This window comes from Syngnathus typhle, linkage group LG20 (assembly GCF_033458585.1).
Source record: "Syngnathus typhle isolate RoL2023-S1 ecotype Sweden linkage group LG20, RoL_Styp_1.0, whole genome shotgun sequence".
In the NCBI taxonomy this organism is placed as follows: domain Eukaryota; kingdom Metazoa; phylum Chordata; class Actinopteri; order Syngnathiformes; family Syngnathidae; genus Syngnathus; species Syngnathus typhle.
This window is the reverse complement of record NC_083757.1, coordinates 8,277,501-8,290,390: the sequence shown is the minus strand read 5'-3', so window position 1 is coordinate 8,290,390 and position 12,890 is coordinate 8,277,501. Positions and strand designations below refer to the sequence as shown.

The 12,890-nt window shown below is 45.5% G+C and overlaps 1 protein-coding gene across 9 annotated transcripts in view; it reads right to left on the bottom strand.

Moving 5' to 3' along the window:
• The window catches only part of ripor2 (RHO family interacting cell polarization regulator 2), a 41,969-nt gene that overhangs the window by 24,106 nt on the left and 4,973 nt on the right, over positions 1-12,890 (bottom strand). The window contains exon 1 of one of the 9 annotated variants that reach the window (XM_061266550.1): positions 11,445-11,598. The exons of 2 other annotated variants lie outside the window; for them this stretch is intronic. Coding sequence is in view for 4 of the 7 variants with exons in the window: in XM_061266544.1 (XP_061122528.1) it covers positions 6,211-6,409 (199 nt within the window). In the remaining 3 variants the exon portion in view is untranslated. Of the gene's footprint in view, positions 1-2,231; positions 2,582-2,634; positions 3,481-3,955; positions 4,080-6,210; positions 6,521-11,361; positions 11,599-12,890 lie in introns of those variants that run through there. 6 more of the 9 variants (XM_061266547.1, XM_061266544.1, XM_061266543.1 and 3 more) reach the window with 6 other exon arrangements.

The window sequence follows — 12,890 nt, the reverse complement described above, 5'->3', positions numbered from 1 at the left end:
GAGAGAAAAAAAACGAACATCACCCACGCCGTTCGCTGATCGCTAAAACAACATTCGGGTCCGGGAGGCAAACGGTGAATGGATAACATCGCGATTCGCGCACATAAAATAGCGCAAGCACATTCGCGCAAGACCGAAAGAAAAAAACGGCATGAAAATGAAGAATAAAAAAAGCTCGATTTTTTTCAACCGGGGCGCCGCCCCGGCTTGTCTACGCCTTTGGCTGGTTGCATTATTGTGACAGAGTCGTCGCTGAAATTTAGAAAATATTTTTACACTCCTAATGTACTTTCCAAAATTCCAGTGGACCTAAATGCGCAGGGAGCTTAATTTTTGTCCGATCGCAACTGCAGCGCACCGCCGAACGCGCAAACGTAGCGCGTCGCCGACCGTGCAACTGCACCGCTTTGATTGCATTATTGTGACAGAGCCGCCGCTGATATTTAGAAAATATTTTTAAAGTCCTGATGTACTTTCCATTATTTAAGTGGACCTCATTGTGCAGGGAGCTTAATTTAGTCCGATCGCGCAACCGCAGCGCGCCGGGCGCTCACTGTCGCATTGCTTTAAGAGCGTCTTTGTGTTCCGAGTTGTAAGATGACGCTGCTCTCGAGCCATGCTCATCTGAAGCAGTTCCTGATCCCGTTCGACTTATCTATTTCCCTGTCACGATCCTCGTCTTTTAGCTCTAAAACTTTCGCCATTCTGGCTAAAACTTTTGCTAATTAGGCAAATCAGTAGGCAAATGATGTGACGAAAGTAGCGCCAAAATGCTGCCGAAAATAAGGCGGCTGTTGTCGCAATACTGCTGCCAGCCCCCCCATATAAAAACAATTTTCAAAAATGATACTCCCGACGGAAAAAAAACATGGAAATCCGCGGATCCGCAGAAGATTCTCATCCCTGAATTATCCATCCATCCATTCTCTACTGCTGAGCCGGAGTCGGGTCCCGGGGGCGACCGGTTAGCATTTCACTGTTTTATCATTCAAGTTTACATTAGTCAAAAATGTTTGCATATGTTTTTAAGACGGTTTTATGATATATTGCCCTGTTCCGACGATTCAAAGACAAGCATTCATTGCACACTCACAATTTGGAGTAGTGTTATAGCGACTTTTCCAAGGAGCCAAACCTACCCCCAAAAAGCAACAGCAACAAAAGAAAAGCGGGCGAGTTTCTTCCTAAGCACGCTGTGGGCATAATTCCTTTAATGAGACTTGGGTGAAAGGCTTGTGTGGAAATGAGCATGTGGGCTACATGCCAGGGGATGAAAAGCAGTTCCGGAAAAGGCAGAGCGAGCCAGCCACAGAAAGAGAGTCTGGGAACAGAGTCTGCTTTGCATCCCGACTCGGCCTCTTTCTAAAGCCACTTCAGCGCAGCCCAAACAAGCTGTCAGGAGAGCCAAAGCGCAGCCACTTAACCATATCAAAGTTGGCCGGTCAGCCAGCCGGCCTGCTGCTACATTCTCAGAAACATTTTGCCTGCAACATTTTGTGTTGTCCTCCTGTCGACCAGTCTGCCATGAGCGCGCAATTTACACAAAAGCCAACAGATGCGCAGCATAGCAGCTACTTTTCCAAAATTTGCCGCAAAAGGTGACTTTCGGGGCGCGCCGGCTTATCTCTACAGCAGACACATCCACTATGGGTGGTATCACAACACACACCGACCTTTCACCTTTCCCCAGCAGAGTGGTGGGGGCACTTTAAAGACACAATGGAAATGAAATTAGCTTTTTCTTTTCTTTCTTTCTCCAAACAAAACAGTGCCACGGGATCCCAAATGCAACGCCATCCAAAGTACGTGACTCAAGAGGAACACAAAACCACCTTAAAGGATGTCAGCCCTTCAATACATAATAATGTCACAACTCCTGCCTCCAGTGGGGGTAGCGCACAAAACTAACAGTAAGAAAAGACCGTTGTCTTTGTTGTTGCTTTCAAATCATGACCAGAAAATAATTTTTTTGATATTTGCTTGTGCACCTGCTAGCTAGCAAGCTTTGACATTTCGATGACGTAACTGATCAAAATGGATACTATGTTCAAGTTTCAGTGGCAATGAGGCCACTGAGCACTAACTAGTGGGCCTTCCCAATCCTTTGTGTTATTAAATCAATCAAACTATAGGGTGCACTTATGACTTTGTCCAGAAAGTGCTTCCATCTGCACTTGCTTGCTTTTAACATGTGGAAAACAGGTGTTTAACGTTTTAGTGTGTTTGCTCACCGGAATGCCATGGGAATAGAACATTAAAAATGACTAGTCCACGTTTGAAAATGTGAAGATACCAGAAAGGCACACCAAGTAAAGCCCATTATCGCCGTGTCGTATGGAGCCACACACCTCCTCAACTAAACGTCCACACACGCACACACCATGACCTCATGTCACTTGTCGTTTGACATTTGAAGACACCAAAAGGGGTGGGGGGGCTACTCAAGATAAAAATAGAAAGCGGAACTCGTGTGTAACTCGTGTGTCCTCAAACGGATCATCATAGTGATACAAGTGAAAATGCTGCTTGCTTTCGCCCGCGCGTCTCTGAATGCCACCGTGGTCCACTGACCCACTGTGAAAAAACACAGCCATCGCGGTCCTTTTCAAGACCAAATTAATGTCTGCAACTCACCTCTGCCAATGTCTATGTCTGTTTGACGTGGCCTTAAGTCAAAAAAGCGATATTTTTTAGGCTCGTCTACCTGCTCCCCTCACTGCATCCACCCGCTCATTCATTCATGGGTCACAAAAAGATACTTGGCCCCCAGGCTCGAATGCTGCCATCCGAATGATTTTAAAAAGTGCAACATACGATAAAAAAAAAAAAGTGGTTAAAATGAGTAAATCTCAAGGGTACATCCGTTAACCGTGTCGTTCCGATGTTGAGTGTACACTGCTACTGTGCCCATATTCATGCATCGCAGTAAGCGATCGCTCGCTCCTCCTGGGCTACTGCCAGCCAATAGGAGGGCGAGGAGGGCAGGGCTAGAGAGAATTGGCTTTCGGGATTTGGACGGCAAACGAGATGGAACAGAGACGTCCACATTTAGGAACGTCATCACAGAAAATATAAAATCTGCTGGACCTTCAAAATTCCAAACCTTCCGCACGCATCATAAAGTTTTGCAAAAATACATGATTAGTATTAAAAAGATAAAACCCAACCCGATTTCTATCCTGTACTCCACATATCTTAGTTGACATGAACTATACACAAAGGGAAAAAAACCTAGCACGTCCAAGAAGTCCTAATAAAGGTGATTTGCCATGTTTAAAAAAAATATTTAAACAATGCCATTGATAGGGATTCATGTGAGGGAATTATTTAGAGGGAATGATTATTTTGAGGTACATTGCGTTACACATTTAAATTATTTTGGAAGACCGTTGAGTACTGCTGTTTTGGTTAGTGAACAGGTTAAGAATTCAATGCATTTTGTGAACTGACTAAAATGATTCCAAAACCATTCAAAAAGAAATAGCCTTATATAGTTCTAATCAATGTCTTTTCCAGTACATTCCTCTTTGTGCGCGGGACGCCGTGGTCACGGTAATTGGCCTGCGTAAATTCCACCCGGCGCGTCCAAATCCAATTGTGTGCGTCCTTCCAAGAAGCAAAAGGAGCAGAAAATGCTTTTTCATCCATCACTCGACGTTAGAAACGCCGGGAAGAAACGGGATCCCGTTACCACTTGGCAGCAACATTCTTATTTACGCAAGGACGAAGAAGATTTCGTTAAGACGAAAGCGCAGTCACCTTTGCGCTTTCATCCGCAGAAAAGAGAAGCCCCATAAAAAGCCTGCCGTAATTTGGGATTAGGACCTGTGGTAGTGACACACATTAACCAACAGATAGCCCTATGATGAAAAAGTTTGAAATTGTTAAAATTAATATTGTGTACAAATCATGACATAGATTTCTTTTTTTGTCAGGTATTGCTGAAATCCAGAACCTTTTTTGGGTGAGCAATTAGTCAGAATCAGAAGGGCTCGGGCTTGCTTAGCTGCTGTAAACTTCCATCCATCCATTTTCTGAACCGCTTAGTCCCCACGGGGGTCGCGGGCGTGCTGGAGCCTATCCCAGCCGTGTTTGGCATATCTTCACCTACTCCTCTTTTTTTTGTTGGATTTGTATGGGGTTTTTTTGGGGTGGGGGTGGGGGGGGGGTATTGGGGGGGGGGTCTTCCTGGTGTAGAAGAAAGTCTGACGGACATCCGAGGAAAGAGCGGAGTCAGCTTCCTGCAAGTGGCCTCCAAACGTGACCCCGCTGAGGTTTGTAATGACAACTTGTTGCTGTCGTTAAGTTCCTCCCAAGAGACCTGCGGGAAAGTGTCTGGCCTGCGGAATGGAATCGAGAGCCAACTAGTCTGTGTCATTTGGCAAATTCCGCTCGTGTTTGGCGTTTTTAGAATCGTCCAGCTTCAGTGCCATCATCGGATTGCAAGTTCTGCAAGACAAACACACAGATGGGGTCCGCTAAGTCTCTACTAGGGGTGCGCCGGGATCAAAGAGTGAGAAAGAGTCCACTGGCAAACTTCATATTGAAGAAAAACAAGAAAGTTAGATGAAACATATGGACAACATCTGATTAAAATTGAGGGCTTCACCCTTCAGAAGGGAATGCAAGGAGGCAACGAACGCAAATAGAACCATCTTCAAAGTGGAAGAGAAAAAAATACGATAAAACAGGAAAAGGGGGTGCACCATCTTCCTCAAGCAGAATTTCTCAAATTTTGCTGGTCTATCAAGATAGTCATTGGGATTGAGTGGGGAGCACAAGGTGGGAAAAGATGCAACAGGAGAAAAACTAGATGTGATGACATAAGGAGAAGAGGTGCAAAGCCTGTTTAAAGCATGCAAAACCAACTGGGAGAGAATGCTCATGTGACATTTGCCAATGCGCCGTCCCGCACTACTTTGATAGCAACCTATTTAAGGAAATATGCGACCCTGAAACTGAGAGGAAGACATTTTAAAAAAAAAAAATCTGCTTAAAAAAAACAACAATGGCCCACATGAGCAAATTTCTGCTCGCATTTGTGTTAAAATAAACAAAGTGTGACACAACTGTGCTTCCTCTTATAAATAATTAGTCACCATGTCTAATGTTAGGCTTCCATCCCCAAAAGCGCCACAACGGACGCCCACTCATGGGATCACAGGAACACCCACAGAGTGAAGGCGTGCCACTTGCTAACACTATTTTCTCCCACACAGTCAAACAACTGGCCAAATTTGCCACCAAATTGGGCACACACACTTACCGTAATTTTCGGACTACAAGTCGCTCCGGAGTACAAGTCGCGTCAGCCATAAAATGCCCAAAAAGTGACTAAAAACATAGATAAGTCGCTCCGGTGTATAAGTCGCATTTTGGGGGGCAATTCATTCGACAAAATCCAACACCAAGAACAGTCATGAACGAGCAACAGGGTAAACGATAGGTATGCTAACGTGACAAACACAAACAAAGAGCTGAGAACGGCCCTGACGTAACATTCAGAGTTATTTAAAAAAAACTATTACATAAATAACACGTTTATAAAACCATCTGTGTCACTCTAATTCAGTGCTTCTCAAATAGTGGGGCGCGCCCCCCTTGGGGGGCGCGGTGCTATTCCTGGGGGGGCGCGTGTGACCCTGGGGAACAGGCTTTTTTTTTGGCAGTACTAGAATAAAGTGTAATTGCGCGTTTACTACAGCAAGGGGCAGTGGCGCTCTCATTGTTACTTCTGTCACGTTTGCGACAGTGCAACATTTTACGACTTACAAGACAAGTTAGGATAGTCACGGTGGGGAGGGGGGGCGCGAATAGTTTTCTTCTTGCTAGGGGGGGGCGTAAAAGAAAATAATTGAGAAGCACTGCTCTAATTCATTAAATCCATCGATCGTCCTTTGTCAACAATGTGTGCGCGCCGCTGACGGCGCTTGCACTTCAAAATATTCCACAGGCCCATATAACGATATATAATTATATATATAAAACTATTATATAAGCAATATTATTATCAAGCCATCCGTGCACTCTAAATCATTAAATCCATTGATCGAATTCCTCGTCCTTTGTCAACAACGCCGCGCGTGAGCCCTGACGTCAGCCTCGTCGTTATTCCAAAGATCTCGTATATAACTATATTGTAGCCTTAACAAAGTACAAGGAAAGACGTGGGTTTGGTAAACGGCTCTTTATTTAACAAAACAAACTTACAGGCGTGTGGCCGCGTGGACTTCCAGCCATGGAAGTCGAAGAGAGATCCATAGAATAGGACCGGGCGTGCGTAAAAGCCATGACCGAGCCCCATCCACCGTCCCCGGACAGCCACCCGGCCGAGCGCCGACCCTCGACTTCCATCCATGGAGGTGAAAGAGAGCTCCCTAGAGTAGGACCGGGCGTGCGTAAAAGCCATGTCCGAGCCCCATCCACCGTCCCTGGACAGCCACCCGGCCGAGCGCCGGCCCCGACTTCAATCCACGGAGGTGAAAGAGAGCTCCTTAGAGTAGGACCGGGCGTGGGTAAAAGCCATAATAGTTTTTCAAACCTTCTGTGTCACTCCAAATCCTTAAATCCTTCAAACTCTTCGTCCGCCGTGTCACTTAGAAACAAAGCCGCTAATGATGCCGGTAGTACGTGGGGCCCTTCGTCATCTTCGTCATCCCGTGATCAATCTTTGTCCTTTATGTACCGGAATTTTCGGACTATAAGTCGCACCGGAGTATAAGTCGCACCAGCCATAAAATGCCCGAAAATGTGAAAAAAAACATATATAAGTCGCTCCGGAGTATAAGTCGCATTTTGGGGGGCAATTTATTCGACAAAATCCAACACCAAGAACAGACATGAACGAGCAACAACAGGCTAACCGACACGGTATGCTAACGTGACAAACACAAACGAGGAGCTGAGAACGGGCCTGACGTAACATTCAGTTATTTAAAAAAAACCATTACATAAATAACACGTTTATAAAACCATTTGTGTCACTCCAAATCATTAAATCCATCGATCAAATTTCTCGTTCTTTATGTCATCCTGGTGACAGAGGACATGTCCAGAGGATATGACGCTTTAAAGTGTTACCGTTTTTTTCCGTGTATAATGCGCAAAATTTAACTAATTTATTGTCCTAAAATCTGGGGTGCGCATTATACATGGGTACAATTTATTTATTATTATTTTTTTTTTAAGAAAATCATGGTACAACAAAACCAACAACAGGACTGACCGACAAAGTCGTGGAACAAAAAGACAGGGTGACATTACCAAAGAAAGGAACAGAAACCACATCATGACAGCAACACAATGATCCGACGGTGAGCGAGGGGCAGACAGGACTTAAATACAAAACACGTTACATTGATTGAGGTGACACAGGAAGGGAGGGGCGACGCGAACAGAAACTACAGCAACCTAGACACATAGCAAAACTGGGGACGAGACATGACAAATCTCCCTCGAAATAAAACTTGAAATCACCTTTCTTCTTGTTTGTTGTCAATCGCGCATCGCATTCAGCCATCCCGCCCAACACACTTAGTCAGTAAAATTCATAATTGACAACACATCGTTTGATGCGATGGTGGAATCCTTGATGGTGTGTTATTGTCAAATATTGTTTGTTTTTTAATCTCCATCGCGGACCGGACGTCATACGGAGGCAGTATCACTGCGCATGCGCACTATGGATCGGATGCGCAGAACGAATGCGCAGGACACGTCAGCTATATAAAGAGCGAGAGTTCAGTTTTCTTCCTATTAGTTTCAATTCACAGTTTAATTAGCAGTTTCAATCAGCAAATAACAAAATGCGTATTACAGGTAATATTTTATTTCACGACACTTTGCCTTGTTCCTTTCGTCTCTGCTGTTCACTTCAAACACACTCCATACGAACGCAATGCTTTCGTATCAGACGCTTGCTCGATCACCTGCTCGTTTGCTGTCACAATGTACCCTACACAAATCCGAAACATTTGTTGCGGCTCCGAGTCACGACGAGGGGCAAGTTGTGGTTTCCAAGGGTAGTTTTTTTCCTCTTCAACTTCTCTCCCATACAGAGCCGCCTTTTTCACATGTCCGCCTTTTTCACATGTCCGCACGCCTTTTTCACATGTCCGCACTGATCGCGATGGTGCCTTTACGGGCAGTTGGAGAAATCATCGCCAACAAAAAAAAATACATCCAGCCTAGTTAAGACCATACCAAAGACTATAAAAATGCGACCCATTGCCTCCCTGAGTGTGTGAAGATCATTGAAACTTAAAAAAATAAAGTAAAATAAATAATAAAAATTGGGTGCGTATCATACATGGGCACAGGCTTTTTTCCAGCATCAACATGCCATTTTTAGGGTGCGTATTATACATGGGGGCGCATTATACACGGAAAAAAACGGTAATTACTTTATTTGATTTTTTCTCTTCATTTTTCATGTTTTGAGTATGTTCAAGATAAAGACAGCAAAGCATGTGAGGTGATCAACTATACTAAAAATAACATGTGAAGTGGTCAATTGTACTTGTAAGTAAGTGATGTGTTAATGATCAAGTAAAAAATTTGTGAAAAAAACCCATATATAAGTCGCTCCTGAGTATAAGTCTGTTTAGGAGGGCTGCCACTTGCGACGATCGGACAGACATTGAGGAGTATACTGACTCTGTTTCCTCCTACATCAGGAAGTGCATTGATGATGTGACTCTCTCAAAATCCATCGTCACTCAGGCTAATCGGAAGCCATGCCTGACAGGGGCTGTCTTCAGGCTGCTGAGGGCCAGGGACAAAGCCTTTAGAGCAGGGGATGAGGCTGGCTTGAGGACTGCGAGGGCCGACCTGTCCCGGGGCATTAAAGAAGCAAAGAGGGCGTTCTCGTGCAAAATTACCGCCCACTTCAAGGACAGCAGGGACGCACGGAGCCTTTTGCAAGGCATTCAGACCATCACGGATTACAAGCCCGCGCCGCAGAGCTGTGAAGGCGACGTCCGTCTGCTCAATGACCTCAACCGCTTCTTTGCTCGCTTCGACGCTCAGAACAGCACTTGCCCGCTGAAGGCCACTCCCCCTTCACACGAGCTGCCCCTGTGCCTCTCCGCCGACAGCGTGAGGAGGGCGCTTGCCGCTATCAACATCCGTAAGGCGGCGGGCCCTGACAACATCCCGGGTCGGGCGCTGAAGGACTGCGCTGGTGAGCTGACGGATGTCTTCACGGACATCTTTAACACTTCCCTGCAGCAGGCCATCGTCCCGTCGTGTTTCAAAGCTGCCACCATCGTACCTGTGCCGAAGAAACCCGTTCCGTCCTGCTTCAATGACTACCGCCCCGTGGCACTTACGCCCATCATCATGAAGTGCTTTGAGCGGCTTGTCATGGAGCACATCCGATCCGTTCTCCCCCCCACCATTGACCCCTTCCAGTTTGCGTACCGAGCCAAACGGTCTTCTGAGGATGCCATCTGCTCTGCCCTCCACTCGGCCCTCACCCACCTGGAGAGGAGGGACTCGTATGTGAGATTGCTGTTTGTGGACTTCAGTTCTGCCTTCAACACCATTGTGCCACAACCCCTCATCAGCAAACTTGACGCGCTGGGCCTCAGTACCTACCTCTGCAACTGGCTACTGGACTTCCTCTGTCAGAGGCCACAGGTAGTACGTGTTGGCGACAAAATCTCCGCCAGCATCACGCTGAGCACGGGGGCCCCCCAAGGCTGCATGCTCAGTCCGCTGCTCTTCACCCTCCTGACGCATGACTGCACTGCAACCTACAGCGACAACCGCATAGTGAAGTTTGCTGACGACACGACTCTGGTGGGTCTCATCACCAAGGGAGACGAGACTCAATACAGGCTGGAGGTTGACCTTCTGACCACGTGGTGCAGGGGCAACAACCTCCTGCTGAACGTCGACAAGACCAAGGAGATTGTTGTGGACTTCCGGAAGGGTCACACCCAACACCTGCCGCTGACCATCGACGGTGCTGTGGTGGAGAGAGTGAGCAGCGCCAAGTTCCTGGGGGTGCACATCAGTGAGGATCTCTCCTGGTCCACCAACACCGCATCACTGGCAAAGAAAGCACAGCGCCGCCTGTACTTCCTGCGGAAACTCAGGCGAGCGAGCGCTCCTCCGGCCGTCATGACTGCATTTTACCGCGGCACCATTGAGAGCGTCCTCTCCAGCTGTATTGCTGTTTGGGGTGGCGGCTGCACTGACTACAACTTGAAGGCCCTGCAGCGCATAGTGAACACGGCTGGTAAGATTGCTGGTGCTTCGCTCCTTGAAGGACATTTACACCTCCCATCTCACCCGCAAGGCGACCACGATTGTGAGTGATGTGAGACACCCCGCTCACTCGTTGTTCGAGCTTCTGCCCTCTGGGAAGAGGTACAGAAGCCTGCGCTCCCGCACCACCAGACTCTCAAACAGCTTCATACTCCAGACTGTTAGGATCCTGAACTCGCTCCCCCGTTCTGCGTAGCGTCCTGTACTTTTACTGTCTGTACTGTCTGTATGCACACTGGCTCTTATTTGTTGTGTTATCTATTTATTTATTATTTATTATTACTCTTATTATTTATTGTTTGTGCCTTTTTGTTTATGATGTTTTTTACTTTTGCGCTATGCTTGCTCGCTCCATTTTGCTCCTCTTATTTATTGTGTTATCTGTTTATTTATTATTTATTCATCACTCTTACTATTGATTGTTTGAATTTTTGCCTTCTTGTTTTTATATTGTGTCGCGTACTTGTATGTCTATCGTGTTATGTGTCTCGTCACCGTGGGAAAGAGAAAAACGTAATTTTGGTCTCTTCGTGTGTTGTGACATGTGGAGAGATTGACAATAAAGCTGACTTTGACTTTGAACTATGAAAAAAAAACGCGATTTATAGTCCAAAAATTACGGTAAACAACCGCCGCGCCACGCTGCGTCGCGCTGCTGACGTCACTTGAAATTCAAATTACAGTAATCCCTTGCTACATCGCGCTTTCACTTTTTTTTGGGGGGGGAAGATTTTTGAAAAAAAAACATATAAGTCGCCCCCCCCACCCAAACTATGAAAAAAAAACTTGTGATTTATAGTCCGAAAATTATGGTAGATTCAACTCCTTGCGTACTAGTTTCTTCCACAAAGACAAATGCATGGCAAAAGCCTCTGACAGATTTGGGGTCCAACTTCAACTCAAACCCTTCTTCCCAAAATAGCCTATATTCTGAAGTTACACCACTTTTGCAAAATTGGTTCAAAAGCAACAAATGCTGTATGATTCACAAACGCATCAACGAATGACAACACGTTCACCAGCACGCAAACAGCCGATCGCATCTCCGCCCAACATGCAGGTCACCCGGCGCATCCCCGACTGGCCTACCACCCTCGAGGAAAACATCCTCGGCCTCCTCGAGCATCATCGTCATATCGTCCGGGTCATAATCCATGGCAGCCATCACTCACTCTTCTTCTTCCTCTTCTGGCAGTGCGATGGTATCTCAAGGCCAGCAGAAAATACAAAGCGAGCGTGTGCCGACTGCCATGCAGTGCGCACAAGCCAGCCAGCAACCCTTCGCTAAGTTTCACCAACTGGGCGGATCGTTTCGTAACATCCTGTGCAAAGATGAAGTGAGACTGGGCTTGTGTGTGTGTGTTGCTGAGAGCACTTGTATGAGTAAGTGTGTGTGAGTCAGTGAGTGGAGGGGCGACTGGTGATGAGCAGGAATAATTAGCTGCAGTGTTTGAAATCAGGCACAGATAATGTCAAAGTGTGCAGGTGTCATTCCTTCACGGTTGACATGGATTTTTTTTTTAAACTTCTGCACTTCACTCGGCCTAAATGGAAAGGCCTCAGTGCGGCGGCTATTAATATCTCACGTGGTCGCCATGGCACCCATCTCGAAATTGTACACTAACAGACACTTGATTAGGTACACGTGAAGAAATTGCTCATTTGTGGGATTGATAAGTTTTTGTTTTCACAATATTTTTTTCAAAGTTCACTTTTATTTTGTAAATGTTTTGGTTGCGCTAAAATTATTTTGTTGGGGGGTAATAATTTGGACATTAAATCATTTATGTACAGTCTTTAGGTTTTTGCTCAACAAAATCTATATACTTTTTAAACACAATATAATTATTTAGAAAAGAAAGCATTTTTATGGATTGTTTTGGGGTTTTGATGGGCTGGGAAGGGGGGGTTAGCATTAGATTTAGTTTTTCATCAAAATGATACAATGAAAATGATGATTTTTGGGATAAATTAGTTTCTGATTTGGTATTGCCAATATTTGGAAGTTTGTTTTATCTTTTTTAACCTTGAACTTGTTCTATCTTGCATCATTGTGTGGTTTCCTGAGTCATTTCCTATTTGCCAAAATGGAAATAGAAAGTAGGGCTGGTGTGGATTCATTAGCACTTTTCCTTAATACTTTCTCTCAGGGGAAACCTGAGGACAAACTAATTTCCGCCTCCTCTAACATGCATGGATAAAGGTATTGCGACATTTACGTTCCTTCAAATAAATCTCATTTTGAAATGCATCCATGAAACAACATTGGGAGGGATTGAGCAATGCGAGCCCCAAAAAGGGAAATTGCAACAAAAGTGTCGAAACTCTAACTATGATGTTAAGCCAAACCCATTTACAATGCGACGTTAGACAAATTCTTGTTGCTCAAAGCAAAAGAGAAAGGGGGTGCAACTTCCAATGGCATCCCATTGCTAAGGTTGCCTGGTTACCGTAGCAACAATAACAGGGACATGGGATGCTTAATCGCATTTGTCACGCCAATCCATTGCGCATTCTGTGCGTACATCACCTAACACAAACTTCGGTCAGCACACAAATGATCAAGCCCAGATAAACTTCAACTGTTCTAGCAAAAAGTACATCTCAAGCAGCATTTG